Genomic DNA, 16,655 nt, shown 5'->3' on the forward strand with positions numbered 1-16,655 from the left:
TACACATGACGACGAAGGGCAGACGGCGATGACATGACGTCACTTGAAGGACTACGACGCAATGACAACGACTGCATGACGACGACGCAATGGCGACGATGGATTGATGAAGAGGGAATGCCGACGACATCACCACATTGAGATGAACAAACCTGGCATGGATACGACAAAATGGAGACGATAGAACGATCACGACGTCGCCACGACGACACTATTAACACGAATGCATGACGGCGATTAGATGACGACGGCAGAGCGGAAAATATATAATGAGTACGACGACATAAGGACGACACTATGACCACAACATTTATTCTTAATGAGGTGGGCTGACTTCCTCGTAGGGTGGAGCCCTTAGCGGGCACGCATTGGCTCGCGCCACTCCGCGTGCCCGCTGGATCAGCCGTCGCTGTTCCTGTGGTTCTAAGATGGTCAGCGCAGCCTCCCAGGAGGAAGGTGTTGAAGGAATAGGGTAGTAATACGGAGGGTGTGGGCATTCCCAAGTGTAGTGATATACTGTGGACTTTGCTCCACAGTAGGGACAGTATGAGGGACATTGTGTGGGGTGGAAGTGTGGAAGGTAAAATATACAAGGGAACGAATTCGTTCGCAGCTGTCGCCGCGCGACGGCATCTTCTCGGTTAAGGGAATGATGTGGTGGGGGGAAGTGTCTCCTGTTATCTCTGTAATGTTGTAGAGTTTCTGTATAGTTTAGTGGTACTGTCGGTGCGTCTTCTGGGTTTGACAGCTCTTCCAATGGCGCCCGGTAAGCGAGCTCTCATTAGCGCGTTCATTACCACGAAGAGAGGCGTGTCCATGTGCCTAAAAGATAAGCACCTTGTGTAACGCTGTGGTTCGTAATGATGTAAAGATGCAGTGTGTGTAGGATGTCACGATCCCTTGTGCTAAAGTCCTGCAGGTGGTTTGTGAGTCAGTGACCACTGTGATGGGTTGATCCGGTGTCAGTATAGTTGAAGCATGTACGATAGCTAGGGCGATAGCAGCCTCTTCCTCTGTGGCACTGTCCACAATTTTCAGCGTGGCCGAAGGCCTAAGAGTATCTGTGCTATGTAGTACGACTATAGACACAGGCCAGGTCTCTGTGGGTACCGGGGCACGTCGATTTATAGGACCGGTGTACCCGATGTGTCATCGCCAAAGAGTCCACTCAGGGCTTGAGCTCTTGCGTGTCTCCGGCCTTTACGACGGTCAGGGTGCATATTCCGGGAGAATTGTGGCCACGTGAATATTGTTTCGAATGCTAAGGGCAAAAAATGTGTGGTTTCCTTGGTGTTTGGTATACTTAGCCGGGATAGAATGAGGCACCCCTGCCTTGTTCGTTGGAGGCGTTATAAATGGCAGCCCACGGAGGTCACCACGTATCCCAAAAGCTGCGCTTCGGATACGAAAGAAAGCTGAGCAGAAAGGAATCGGGTGCCCGTGTCGACTTCGTAACTTGCGCAGCAGTTATTCCGTTACGGCGAGTGTAACGGGATTTCACGGAACTTGACGGTTTTCGTGCCCTTTCGTGTTTTTCATGCACCTAAATCAGCCCTTTTAAGTACTCGGGGCCACGAAAAGAGAAAGCAGCATATGACTAGAATGCGCAGGAACAGTGTTGTGCATGCGTCAGTGCTTCACTTGTTTCTTCGTTTTGCTTTTTGCGCGCAATGTCGGGGTGCTTGAACTGCTGTAATTGTGCGAAGCTCACACTCAGCTACGCGATGAGCAGGTTTAGTTGTTCCTAACAGAGCTGGGAGGCGGGTGGGGGTGTATTTTGTAAGGGTCCACCTAGTGGACATGTCCATTTCGAATGCTGCTGAAGTACTTGTTGGCTGGGGGCGCCTGTCTCATCACGCGTAGCCCAGCCCAGCCAAAGAGAACTTCAATAGCATCCGAAATGGACGTGTCACTAGGTAGCCACTTACAGAATAACCCATCCCCCCTCCCCCGTGAATCCTTCAGCAATATTAATGACGGACGTGCAAATTTTTGCGTGTTCTCTATTCACTGCAAATAATAAATCAATACGAATAAAAAAACATAGCTCCTGTCACTGGCAGCACACGTGACTTCAAATGCAATGCTTGTATCTCGGGCACACTGCACTGTTGGTTATGCTGCTGAGTGTGTTGGTTGTCAGTGTGAACAGAGCTTATACAGACCATGCTGCTCATAGTTCGTGTCTTAACGAGTAAAATTGCGTGACCTACATAAACATGTAAGCGCTAGACCTTTCCGTGCGACTGCGTGCAGCGTCCAACAATAGAAATTCCATTTATTGTACTGCTCTGTGGTGTATTGCATTGACAAACCAAGGTAAAGATGCAGCAAAGCATGACAATGCCCCGCAGCTACAACGTGCTACTCGCCTCTTAAAAAGCGAAGTACACGCCCACTAGATGGCGTCTGGTCCCTTTAAGAAACTGCCTCCAGCCCCAAAGACGGGTATATATACGCAGCTCATAGAGAAAAAAAGCTTCGCCAACTACACGACTGCAGTGAAGCGGACGACGTTGCAGGGTGCTTCTCGCTAAATTACCTCCGCGGCATAATTTTGTCATCTTAAATGGGATTGACGCACTTACCGTACTCCGGAGATGCCATGACGGTTGCGGTGCTTTCGAAACGTGCCATCGCAGGCGACTGACAACTGCGAACACCCTGGGGCCTGTTGTAGCTCGCGCATTGCCCGCATGGTTCCGGCAGTCCCAAGGCAGCGCTCACAGTAAAATCATGATAATAATAATCTTAAAAAAACATGGCGGCCGCCTTCAGGCGCTGTATATTATGGTCTATAAATGTTAAACAAACGTGCCTTCACAAATGCAGTGTGTCACTACATTGCTCAAATGCTAATCGCTTACCATCGACAGTCGTCGTGAGATGAATTCTGCCGCAATTTGCTTTTTCTTTAAGAGATAGATTCCTTTATAACTATGCACCAAATCGAATACAGTCCGCTAAACTTTTTCTTTATGAATTCTGTCAGACACGCCGAAAAAATTTCAACGAGAACTAAGAACAAGCAATGTCACGGCACGTTTTTATTCACGCTCTTTCAGCATCTAGCAGTCATTCACACATACCACAAAAAGTGCCAAGTCTAAACATAAAAAAAGTGTAAATGGAAAAGTCTCTCAATGGGTATGCCGCAGCACGAGGCCATTCGTCAGTATCTGGCGACTCTTTCGGATTCGTTGGTGGACCTGTATTTTGAAAACTCCTAGTGTCCACCGAGTAAAATGTAATGCACACTGCGAGAAAACTTGACTAGATATGTCCACCTGTTCAACACACGCCGCACTTCAAGTTCATTGTAAAAAGTAGAAAGAAAGAAAAATGGAGAGAAACCGCCCACCCACCCATTGGTGAAAAAAAAAAGTCACGAACAAAATGCCTTGAACTGAATAGACAGAATTGTCACTCACAGATGAACACTGATATCATCTCTTTCGGGAATGTCCCGTAACTTTATTGGCTCGGTGAGCCAAGCTTGGCATACAAAGTGGCATGGACCATGACAATCACGGCTATGGCACCGAAGGAGCACACAACGGCGGACATGATGTCGGCGGCGTAGAGAAGAGGCATCGCCACCAATGTGGCGGCCATCCTCCTGTGGTTCTTGGTGAGCGCCAGCCTCGTGCCCCACACGACCGCAGTCTCGCCGCGGTGGTGTAGCTTGAAAACGGCGCACACGGCACCAACCGCCACGATGCTCGCCACTAGTGCCACGATCGACATGTCACAGCACGCCAGGATGCCGAGGAAGATGGTGACGTAGTTGCGGCGGAAGCGGTGCACGTTCGATCGGATCCGGTTGGTGACCTCTTGGGCCGACTTTGGAATGGAAAACTTGGTCGTGTCCGCGAAATCTTTCCACGGCTGTTCGCGGTCGAGCTGTTCGCTGAACCAGGACACGGCGGTTCGGTGAAAGTCAAAGACCTCCTGTATGGGAGTCGAGGAGAGGCGCCTGCGCGCCTTTACACGGAAGGTGGCTGGGGCATCAGCTGAAGACATCGGATTTGGGTTCAGGGACTCCTGCACTTCGTCTTGCTCACGGTTCATCTCTCGATGTAGCTATAATCAGCCGCTGTGCTGGTAGATGATGGCTGGATGGAAGCTATAGCTGTCCTCCTTGGCGGGCTCGCCAGCAGATTGACGCGTCGCAGAGCTGTCGTGTCACGCGTCACGTGTCGCGGCACATTCGATGATGAATTTTCGAAGACGAAGAAGAAGCGCAATCCGACAGAGAAAGCAAGAGAAAGACGACTCACTCTCTATCAATTTTCTTGTGCTTAAGTCGCACTTTCTACTAGCATGCCGTCGATTTCCAAATCAGAGGAAGAAATTCAAGTTTTCATTCCGAAAATTGGGTACTTCTTTAACTACTCAAAATGTCGTCTCCTTCGGGAATTCATCATTGGGCTTAAGCCACGGGAACATCTGCGTGGCCATTTGCGTCTACCTCTGTGAGACAAGAAGGCTGCCTTGTTAATTCTCGCAATCAATAATTCAATAGCTCATTAAATCGTTTATTACGTGTTAGGAATTATTCTAATGCCACACACAAGAAAAGTTTTGCTGTTTACATATATCTACGATTATTTTACTTCTGCATATGCAGGTAAATCTATTTCCTAATTATCATAAACGTTATACCTCACCCTGATTTACTTTCTCGTTTAGGTTTTTCTGTCTCTCCCTTCCCTTTAACCTTGAACCGCCGGCTACTTGGCCAATACCCCGTAGAGGGCAGGCGCCACAAGTGAGGAAGAAGAAAGCTAGCGAGTTGCCCAATGTCTCCTTCAACCTTGATTGAGTCTTCAATGCAATTAGCAGTTCAGGATACTTCACGCACTTTCCGAAATGCTCGTTATTAACCGTTCCACCGCGAATTTGAGTCACTGGGTATAGTCGATAGGTATTCTAATGGGTAAGGCATCGGGCTGCTGTGTTGAGGGAAGTGGATACGAAACCAACCGTCGTACTAACTTGGGTCACTGAGTATGCGACACTGGGTGTGTGCCACTGAGTGTGCACCGCATTTCGATTACCCTCTCTGGCGCCATCTTCGGGTCGCTGAGCATGTGCCGCGGTTCAATGAACACTTCGACGCCTACTTGGCACATTGGGTATGTTCCACTGGGTATGTGCTGCTCTTCAAATGAGAAAAATAAATTCTTTGAAATTTCTCCCGAGCTGGGCGGAATCGAACCCGCGTCACTGATATTGAGATACTCTTGTCTGAACATAAACCATTTTCACCGGATCACTATAGATAGATGGCGCTTGCGCCGAACATAGTCTAGTGAGCCTAAATGCAGCTTGCATTTAGGATCCCTAGTCATTTGTTGCCTCTAGACTCGCCGCGTCGCCTTCGATGCGGTTCGATTCTCTGTCGCGGCGGGCGCGCTCCGAGAGGGGTGGAATGCAAAAAACCTTCCCGCACTTAGATTTAGGTGCTAGTTAAGGAACGCCACATGGTAGAAATGAGTGCGGAGTCCCAGTTCAACCACGTCACTGATAACCTACTGTGAGGTTTGATAACCTGCTGTGACACTAAACCGCACACATAAAAAAAATCTGCTAAATATGATATACGTGTATGTGATTGAGTAAGGCTGCTTCTTATAGCTAGTGGATTCACAACTGTTTCAGTCTAAAATGGATATTTGGGCTAAAGGCTCATCTGCTCGCAGTGTTTTGTGTGTACAATGGAGAAGCATCGAAAAAAGATGTACCACTCGCTAATGGCGCTCCCTTAACACCGCTTTATCAGCAGCTATACTGCCCTCCCACGTTTTTTCTTCCTCCTTGTTTCTTTACGCCACAATTCCGGAATAAAATGTCGAACCGTCATGTAACTAAAACCAAAATTTTTGTCGGTCAAAACAATTTTCCGATTATTTTTTATCAAAGACAACGTCCCAAGAGAAATACGATGGCCTGGAAAGGACCCCAAATGGATTATATAGGTGTATTTCCTGAAAATCAAGTTGTTGAAGTTAGCGCATTGTGGTGTCGTCTCCCTTCCGCCCTTGTTTGCTGGCGCTAAATATGCTTTCAGTTTACCAACACGCCCAACAAATGGCAATGCTGAAATTTATTTCTAGTACATCGGGCTCTTTTCTGTGTTCATCGTTAAATCCATGTTCAGTGGCCCCCCTCCTCATCTACGCCAATTGCCAAGCTCGGTCACTTTCCTTCTACATTCGTTGCAAGCATTTGCCCAACGAAGTCCTGCGTTTGTTTGGTGGCCTTGCTCCTGCCGTTGGCCATGGCATCCGAGTCCTAAAGATAATGAGAAACGAGTGGCAAAGGCAAGCGCGGGTGGTGAAAGGTTTGCTGAGAGCGACGCTGGACGCTCCAGGGAGACCGCAAGGTGCCTGCGGGAAGTGGAGCGACTTCCTGGCGATCATCAGTAGCGGCACCGAATTTCTGTGGCAGAGGACCTTACCCGGCCTGCGCGACAGCATCCCTAAGAAGAAACCTACCGGACCTTATGGCGTCAGAACCTCCGGCGAGGTTAGTCTTCCAGACTGCGTTGAAGGTGTTCTTGAACTTGGCCCCAAGTTCGCCGTAGAACCAAGGTTGAGCGCGCCGGAACTCCTAAGCATTGTGTGAAGGATTTCAAAGTGCGCCCCACAAGGTGAAGCGAACCGATGTATCTCTGAAGGGGTCGATGTGGTCTCGCGCAACAAACCGATGGTCTCACGTGTACCGGTTAAGCGCGCAACTTCGTTTTTGAGGCAGAACGGACTGTGTGTTTTGCCAGCGGACGAGGAAGGTGGCTTTGTTGTCCTCAAGGAAGGTGATTTTAATACGAAAGCCTGCTCGGCGATTGCCTCTGTTTTCGACCAGTGTAGTAATGTATCTCTCAGAAAAATCAAGCTAGAAGCAAAGCGTCTTTGTAAGAAGGAAGACCTTAGTCAGTTGGTTCGTGAAATTGACAACGCGAAGTCTGGTTGCCTTCAAATTATGTTTAGTGCGAAGACGCACAAACCCGATTACCCATTAAGGGTAATAGTTTCAGAAACAGAGTCATGGCAGAAAAAGTTCGCTCTTTTCTTGCAAGAAAAGCTCAGAATTCGTAATATTGAGGACCCATTTTGGTTAGGAGCAATGCAGAAATCGTAGATTGCCTGAAAGAAAATTCTGACAAAAGCTTATCAGCTTGCTCCTTTGATATAAAGGACTTGTACTACTCCTTGCCTCAAAAGAAACTAATAACTTGCGTAGAAGAGTGCATAGACGAGTATGGCGTGGTTTCGTTCCAAAATTCAGCCGGTTTGTCCGTTCAGGGCTTTTTAGATATGCTTAGTTGCTAACTTCACTCTACATATGCAGCATGGAATGATGACATATTCATTCAAAAGCAAGGGGTTTACATCGGTTCATGTTTGGCGCCCATACTAAGTGACATTTTTCTAGCTCACCATAACAAAAACCTGTCCCGTACCTTGTCGGAGCACAGGGTGGTTAAAGTTGTCAGATACGTTGACGACTATCTCGTCCTTTGTGAACCAAACGCACGGTTTACAGTAGGCAAGCTTTACGAAGTTTTTTTCTGCAGGCCTTAGCCAACTAACTTTCACGATTGAAGAGCCCACCGATAACGTACTGCGTTTCCTATATATTCAGCTCGAGTTCATGGAACGGCACACGTGTTGGGAATACAAACCTAGAGCTAATAAGCCCCTGTTATAGTATCAGTCAGCCCACTCGAAGCTCGTCAAGAGGAGCATTGCCAACTTATGCTTTGGAAATGCTTTAAAGAAGTCTTGTCACCATAAGATCTATACGAGTCTTATGGATCAGTCGGGAAGGTTATCAGCAGCAGGGTTTCCGGAATCAGTGCAAGTTTCGGTCGTAGAGGGGCTGCTAAAGAGGTGCAGGTCAGATAGCACAATTCGCGACGCGGCAAATGAACGGACGGAACGCAGAAGGAAGGTAGCGGTAGTGCCCTACCTGCATAGAACGGCTCATAATCTTAAGAAAATGGCTAGTCGGGTGGACACAAAAGTGATATTTTCAGCACCAGAAAAGCTGGCAAAAATATGTCGATTAACGGACCCGTACCGTAAGCCAGCTGCTGGATGCTCTACGAATCATCGAAAAGCGCCAGTGGGTTGCGTAGAAGCTGTTGTGTGTGAGCTTCCGCTGTCCTGTGGGAAAAAATACATTGGACAGACAGGGAGATGTCTCAATGACCGATTACGGTACATAGCCTAAATGTGAACAGTAAGCAATACGGTCATCTGTCAACCCACTGTCAGGAATGCGGCTGTGCGCCGGTGTATGGATCCTGCCGCGTTCTTGCGAAGCACAAAGATAAAGACGTGCGAGAGATTATTGAGGCTCAGACTATCAGGCGGAATAGTGATACGTGTGTTAGTGCCCCTTCGGTCGACTTGTTAGATAAGGAGACGGCCTTTTTGGATGGTTAAGATTTGGATGAGGTGGCGCCACTGTGCATGGGTTATATAGGTGTATTTCCTGAAAATCAAGTTGTTGAAGTTAGCGCATTGTGGTGTCGTCTCCCTTCCGCCCTTGTTTGCTGGCGCTAAATATGCTTTCAGTTTACCAGCACGCCCAACAAATGGCAATAGTTGAGATTAATAGGAAGAAATGGTGTTGAGTAAGCCATGTGATACGTACAGCAGATCACTAGTGGTCAGTTACAGAATGGGTACTAAAAGATGGGGAAACACAGTCAAGAACCGCAGAGAACTAGACGGCATGATGAAATGAGGAAATTTGCAGGCATAGGATGGTGTCAGCTAACGCAAAACAGGATTAATTGAGCATAGCTGAGAGTGGTCTCCGTTCTGTGTAGTGGAGATAAAATATGCTGATAACGATGATGATGATACGCACAAGTGGTTGCGCGTGTTTGGGTGGTGGTTTTGTAAAAAGTGGAAAATAAAGAAGTGTTTGTACTATTATACCCCCTTGCAAAAGATGCTCTGCGATGTAGTATTTTTACACATTCGCAACATTAGCTGCCCACAACCAAATTGTTATTTGGTTGTTATAGAAGTACACAACGTTGTAATCGAAGCAGCGCACTTGCATCTGACACGTACACGTACACATAGAAGGGACATACACATGCGCTGGACTGCAATGCTTTATTGCTCAAAGAACCGCATTTTGTAGTGTCCCTTGAGAAGCGCACATGCTCTGACGGCAGGGAGGCGTGAACAAGACCCAGAGTAAAACACAAAAATCAAAGATGATATTTTTTTGGATTCCCACTCTAGCAATAATCCAAGTCCAGGATAGCCGCGCGCTGCGCTTTGTCAGAGAATGATACCGAGGGCCAACTGATACAGCTGTCTTTCCATTTGTCAATTTCTATTGCTTCAGGAATTTCCTTTCTTCTTTTTTTTTTTTTTGTATTCCCTGCGCGCAAATTAAGTATCTTTCAGGACGGATTTGCAGCCACAATCCCTGCAATTAAAGGCTAAATGACCTGGATCTTTAGCCGTGCAGTGATAATTGTGCTCAGTTAGCCTCGTATTCAAGCACCTGCCCAAACGTTTTCAAAATGTATACCGTGTTACAGGACAGAGGGATCTACTCTCTCTACAAAGCGATGAGCAAAACGAGAACAAGGTGAAGACGGGAGCCAACGTTTCGACAAGAGGACTTGTCGTTTCCAAGCCGACATGTGCTTTCCTCGCCACTGTATATAAGTAGGGTTCTTCTAAAGGGGAGAGGGGATAAGGCGGGTCGGTGCGGCAACGACAGAAGGTGTGTTAGCGGCGAGGGTGTAGAATTGAAAATAAAGGAGTGCTGTGCACAAGGCCAGTGACACGGCCGTGTGTCATCCGGCGTGTCAACGGTCGTGTGCACAGCACACCTTTATTGCCTGCTTCGCTGGTGGTCGTGGGTGATCATGTCTCTGAAAGAGATAATAAAAGGAGAAGGCAGAAAACGGTGCTCTTGAAAAACAAAAATTAAAAAGAAACTGAAATGGAATAAATATGTAAATAAAAAAGGAAAGAAAGAAAGAAAGAAAGAAAGAAAGGGGGAGGGTAAAAACACTAAGCAACCAAAATACTTGTTGTTGCCTATAGCTTGAAATTTAGCATAGCGAGTGATTCTAAAGCTCCCTTTGAAACGTTTATGCCTATTGGTTGCAATGTATTGAACTTATGGATAAGGTATGTTTCTCCGTATTTTCTTTCTTGTTCAGTACTGCAATTTGACGGTAAGATGTAGAGTGTAAGTTCATCAAAGTTATGACCTGGTTGGTTGAAATCCTCGGCGACGGCTTTGGGAAGCTCTGTGTCCACGTGATGTCCGTTTAATCTGACGTTCATTTATTGCCCCGTTTCACCGATATATTATCTATTACAGAAGGAACGTTCAAGCATATAAATCACATCCGAACTTGTACAACTAAAGCTCGTTTTCACTTCGTGTGTATAAGTATTTGCGGTGATTTCAACTTTAATGTCACTTTGAAGGTGCCTGAAGGTTTCGCAACTGAGGCGACAACGTGCTTTTATTACGGGGGAATGATTTTCGCTGACTTTTGCGTTCACTAAGATGTCTTTAATGTTTCTGTTGCGGCGATAGGTAACCATTGGTACATTCGGAAACCCTGTATAGCGCCTTCACATCTAAAGTTTCTGCTCTGCCATGCAAACGTTACGGATCTTGGTATATGGGAAGCCCCAGCATGGTGGACAGAGAGAGAAAGAGAGGAAAGGAAAGACAGCGAGGTTATACAGAAAATACATCCGGCACACAATACTTTTCAGTGTATGCTGGAGCATTGTAATCAATATTCCAGCAAACACTGCTGCCACTGCGGCAGCACGATATGCACGTGCGAGGAACGTGGTGTGAATGCTCATTGCGCAAAAGCACTCGCCGCGGTTGCTTAGTGGCGATAGTGTTTGGCTGGTAAGCACGAGCACGAGGTCGCGGGATCGAATCCCGGCCACGGCGGTGGCCTTTTGATGGGGGTGAAAACACCCGTGTACTTAGATTTAGGCGCACGTTTAAAGGATCCCAGGAGGATCCCAGGCGTGCCTCATAATCAGATCGTGGTTTTGGCACGCAAAGCCCCATAATTTAATTGCACAAAAGAGCTAGAATATCTTTATTGCGCTACAGGGTAGAGATTTCGAATTAGTGAAACTCACACTAAGCGGCCCCATTATCAAAACCATGTACTGGACAAGATCACACACCGGAACTAACACGTGTAAAACCAACATAAGTTAACAAGTAAATAAGGAAAGGAGAAATGAAGTAACCGAATGCCTGTTGCCCTCGAATCTCTTCACCTGACAGCTCCGTTAAACCTATATTCCATCTATGACCTTATGTACCATTTATATGCTCGCGAAGATTCGAAGTTTTAAATGCAATAGTTCTTGTTGTTTTGTACGAGAATATATATGTTATAGTGAACATACTCCGCTGATTAGAGGTGCACTGTCATGGAACGGATCACTTCCATTCATGCTCCAAGTTCACAGAGTCTTCATTAAACAAAAATGGCATATTTTGCACCTGCATTACACGGCATCAGTCTCTAACGATCCTTAGTAAGAGATTTTCGCATAAGCCTGGGTGTTACCCGCGCTATGTTTGCAGCTTTGTCGCTATTGTTGGGAATCGCTAACCTTCATTTTTAGTCCCGGGAACTACAGCAACGTGTAGGTGTGTGTTTAGACGTCAGCATGAAAATAACCCATTGGCCGTAGATCTAATGAAAAGGGACAGCAATCACATCCATGGATCATTTCAAGAATGCACCGATATCTGGGTATATCAATTCATGGGTTTTGGATACCACACTTTCAATATTTTCCACGGCCAATTAAAACATAAAAATAAAGTTGTAAAGTGTATGTATGGCTCTAAAACGAGACATGTTTATCAAACATGCACAATAGCTAGCTAGAACTTTCCAGATATACATAAATATACAATATCCAAGAAAAACGTCTATAAAGACGGTTGTAGTCTAACGAACTATTATAATTCAGCACTTGTATACTTCAATTGAATAAACAATGAGATCGTCAACAACAGCTGAACCATTCGTTATCCCGTGAGCGTTTCAGTTCGTAACTGCCGAACGAGAGCCGCCAAAATGGGCAGATTTTGAACCTCTCTCAGGAGATACTCATATCGTCTTAGCAGTACATGTATTAAAGCAGTGAACGCAATGATAATTTATGACACCTTCGAAGAGTTCACAAAGGCCAGCCAAGCGCAGTGCACAATAACTTTCAGTGGATGCTGGAAAACTGTAATATTGCAGCAAACCCTGCAGCACGAGCAGCGCGCGAGAGGCAGACGAGGCGCATTCCTTTCTTTTTCCGGACACCCTTCTGCCAAGGATGGCGACAGATATGAAGGTGCCCGCGACAGAGGTATTCGATAATTCGTACAAAAATTCTTAACAAAAGCAGTAGGAGTTGTTATCATAGGTTGATGTCTTAGTAAGCGCGCCAGTAAAGCTATGTAACATACTGTTAAAACAAAGTCACATAAAATGTATGATATTGTAAAAAAAAAACACCCACCTCTCTCTCTGCCCCTCCCCTTCTGTTCGTATATGTTTGTACTACCCGCCTGCAACGTTGAAAACACAAGGCGCAGATATTTAAAGGGGCATAGAATCTGGATGAACAAATGTTATATGATTATCAACTCTCGAAAGTGATAGAAGTTATCGCGTACACTGCTGTTCCAAACGCGACCTTTAAACTGAGATTACTAAGCACCAGGAGGTGCATGTGACTACATACGTATGTATACCGGGTGTTTTTTACAGAGTCCAAAATTTAACAATACCATCTGTGGCAGATAGCGCAATTCTAACCTTTGATCTAAATTACTTGATGAGGCGGCCATTAGTTATACGAGAAATGAAAATGCTCCATGTTCAAACAACCTGGCACATGTCTCGGGTGTAATTCAACATGCGCATGCGTCGGAGGTTATGTGCCCGGCAATGTGAATTCCAATAAAGTACAGTTGAAAGTCCAGCGAGCGTCCCTGTCTAACGCCTTTTCCTTGTGTGCGCGTCCTTTGTGTTTTGTTGGTGCCCCTTTCTCAAGTCCACACTATATATGCTACTAACGAAGCTGTTCAAAGAAAAAGAAAAGATTTAGATACCACCGTGGAAGATACGATTTTAATACCTACAGAGTTCGGTCGTCAGACCTCTGACGAGTGAACACCGAATTCGTGCGGGAGACCTCGCAGGAGAACTGAATATTATATCATTTATTTTTACCTGCCATACACGAACAGTTTTGCGCAAAAGATTGGAAAGCATGCTGCACAGTTTGCACGAGCGATTTCTTTGCGGTAAAGGCAACAAGACTCCGATCATTGTTCCTTGACCTCACCGACGTGTTTCACTGAAAACTTCCAATGACTGCATTTCATCCTCACGGTAATTAATCTAAGGCACATGTCTCTGGTTCATTATTGTATACCTGCCGCGGTAACTCACTTAATAACCTTTCGGCTATTGAGTGCACGAAGTCGCAGGATCGAATCCAGACTGCATACGTTAAGTGGACAGTTGCGCACTGACACCTTCGTGCCTAGATTCTAGTGCATGCTCAAAAGAACCACGGGCGGTCAAAATAATGGCGGGGCCCTGCACTGCGACGTCTCTCACAGTTATTTATTGAATCCCAAGAATTTTCGTTCATTATTGTCAAGCTATTCATATATTTCAACAGAATAAGAACAAAACACGCCGCACGTTTTGAGATGAATCAACCTAAGCGCTCTGCGTAGCATGTCTAGCGTCTGGTTCTTTCTATCTCGTCCTTCAGAACGTTGCTTTTTCTTGGACATCAGCACAGCTACCGTCCGCCGACAACAAGTAATTAGCGAACACTCTTCGTTATGTTCGTTAAGCGTTATGTCCGTTAATTGTTCTTTTCTTTGTATGTGAAGGATATATTATGTCGTCTTTGGGGTTCTGTTCTTCGGCTCTTCTGTCCGCTATGTAAAAGATATATGACACCATGAAAATTGCAGGAGTGGCGAAGTTGGCTTCGCTGTGCACATGCTTGTGTAACAAAAGTTTACTGTGCTAAAAAAATAAATGTTAGAGCGCGTAATAGTTACGGTGACGCACGATTTCTCTGTACGTCGTTATTTTATTTTTCAGCGTATCAGCCCATTTTTCGTGTGCAGCATGTATCCAAGACCTTGCCGCTACTTTGGCTCCCTAAAGGAGTTCTTTTTAAAGGTCCGACTAAACGCCTTTGTAGCGCATTTTCTGGCCGTCGCCATAGCCATTTCTCCCTCGTGGGAGCGCGTAAGCTTTTTTTCCTACAGCCCGACCAGGACTGTGAATGAAGACGCGTTCAGCGTCTTGTAGTAATCGTGCGCAGAAGCAAGCCGCAGCATGTGCCTGCCACTTCTGTACAGTAAACATACGGCGTACACGCGACGTCATGGTTCACGTAGTACGTGTTTCGGCTTCGCCAAAACCGTCGGCAGGTCGTGGCAATCCCAGCGAGCCAACGCGGCTGGGGCTCTCGGTTTCCGCAGCGAGCTTCCAGAAGCAGCCGACACGCAATCTCAGCGGGCTCGCGTCGGTAGCTTTTACGATGCTTGCACGACGGCGCCGAAATGAGGAAAGAAAAACGACGCGCACACAGTCGCCGAAGGGGTGACGCACGCGAAGCCACCTTGTTTCCAGGACGTCGGGACTCTCCCGGCGGCCCACGGCGAGGCGACAGCATTCTGTTGCGCCGCCCTGCTTGCGTGCCTGCTCAGTTAAACAACAATGTATCTCCATTACGCGGAACAGGAAAGAACGTACAAACCAGCGCTCGGCGAGATTTCCGGTGACGCGGAGCAGCGAGAAACCTGTCGCGGCTCGGTGACAACGCCAGCAGCACGGAATGGCCTCGCCGGATTAACCCGCGTTCACGACCTTTCTGATCCCTCTTTCAGCGAAACATCTTTCTTTTTTTTTTTTACGAGTCACCCGCTGGGGTAGCTCAATTTCTTACGGCGTTCTGCTGCTACGCACGCGGTCGCGGGATCAAATCCCGGCGGCCGCCTTTCGATGGGGACGCATTGCAAGAACGCTCGTACGCAACGGGCATTGGGTGCCCCAGGCGGTCAAATTAATCCGGAGTCCCCCACTACGGCGTGCCTCATAATCAGATCGTCGTCTTGGCACGTAAAGCTACAGAATTTTTCTTATTAATCATATCATAAGAAGCCAACAAACAAAGACATCAAGGACAACATAGGGGAAATTACATGTATTTACTAATTGGAAGCATTACGCGTGCGATGATCGCGCGCGTAAAGCGAAGACGTCGGATCGTTCCCCACCTGCGACAAGTTCTTTTTTTCATCCACTTTTATTGCCATTTATTTATCATTTCCTTAATTCAATTAGTAAGTACGAGTAATTTCCCCTATGTTGTCCTTGATGCCTTTGTTTGTTGGCTTATTATGATATGATTAATAAAAATCGGGCCCCTCGGACAACCCCCTTTCTTCTAGAATTTGTTTTAATATTTTATGAGTGCTCCAGCGTCTCGCTGTCTGCTCTCTCTAGTTTGCCTAACGATGAAATAAGAAAACTACTCGTGAACTCAACGACATCGCCCTTACCGCAATTCCTTCAAATGTTTTTTTTTTTTTTTTTTCATCTCGGCGAATTATATTCGAGTGCAGAGTGCTGCGCTGCTTTTCTCGACGCACTTTCGGCTACCTGCACGGCATACGCACATCTGATTGTGCCTAGCTCGAACAGATGTGTAGGCAACCCCAGTCTGATACCGGATTCAATCACAGCTAGAGTGCTTTCCATCGTTGGCCCGTCGTGTGTGTATATATATATATATATATATATATTGTTTAGAAGGTCGGAAACCTTTCGAAATTGCCAGATAGCACCATTCTGACCCTTGATCTAAATTACTCGATGAGGCGGCTATTACTCCTACGAGAAATCAAAATGTTCATTTGAATAATTAACGTAATTACCCTAACTAACTTTTCGTTTCATTATTTTACGGCACGTATATAAATTGACGAATAATGGCCGGTGAGTTCGCAAGGTGTATCCACTTGGAATTCTCTGGACTGCACCAGTTTCGAAATAATTTCAAATGATGCCGACGAAATACATCAGTGTTCCCGTTACTTTTGTACTTCGATGCATAAAACAATGTTTACTTAGAAGTGCTCACCTGCTATAATTCATAGATCTAAGTATGTGCCGTAACATAATAAATTAAAAATTAAATTAGCGTAATTATGCTAGTTATTTAACGATACATTTTCGTTTCTCGTACAACTAATGGCCGCCTCATCAAGTAATTTAGATCAAAGGTTAGAATTGTGCTATCTGCCACAGGTGGTATTGTTAAATTTTGCACTCCGTAAAAAACACCCGGTATACGTACGTATGTAGTCACATGCACCTCCTGGTGCTTAGTAATCTCACTTTAAAGGTCGCGTTAGAAACAGCAGTGTACGCTATAACTTCTAGCACTTTCGAGAGTTGATAATCATATAACATTTGTTCATCCAGATTCTATGCCCCTTTAAATATCTGCGCCTTGTGTTTTCAACGTTGCAGGCGGGTAGTACAAACATATACGAACAGAAGGGGAGGGGCAGAG

General features: G+C 46.1%; 2 protein-coding genes across 2 annotated transcripts in view; one reads left to right on the forward strand and one right to left on the reverse strand.

Moving 5' to 3' along the window:
• The window catches only part of LOC126545759 (dorsal root ganglia homeobox protein-like), a 55,886-nt gene that overhangs the window by 11,011 nt on the left and 28,220 nt on the right, over window positions 1-16,655 (forward strand). The gene's annotated exons all lie outside the window — the stretch shown is intronic.
• Window positions 3,044-4,177, reverse strand: LOC140215243 (prenylated Rab acceptor protein 1-like). Its single transcript, XM_072285905.1, has one exon. The coding sequence runs from the start codon at window positions 4,069-4,071 to the stop codon at window positions 3,475-3,477; it is 597 nt and encodes a 198-aa protein (XP_072142006.1). The 5' UTR covers window positions 4,072-4,177; the 3' UTR covers window positions 3,044-3,474.

This window comes from Dermacentor andersoni, chromosome 1, assembly GCF_023375885.2.
Source record: "Dermacentor andersoni chromosome 1, qqDerAnde1_hic_scaffold, whole genome shotgun sequence".
In the NCBI taxonomy this organism is placed as follows: Eukaryota; Metazoa; Arthropoda; class Arachnida; order Ixodida; family Ixodidae; genus Dermacentor; species Dermacentor andersoni.

Excerpts from the sequence above, each read along its gene's own strand:
- LOC140215243 (XM_072285905.1), bottom strand. The coding sequence starts at position 4,071 with ATGAACCGTGAGCAAGACGAAGTGCAGGAGTCCCTGAACCCAAATCCG.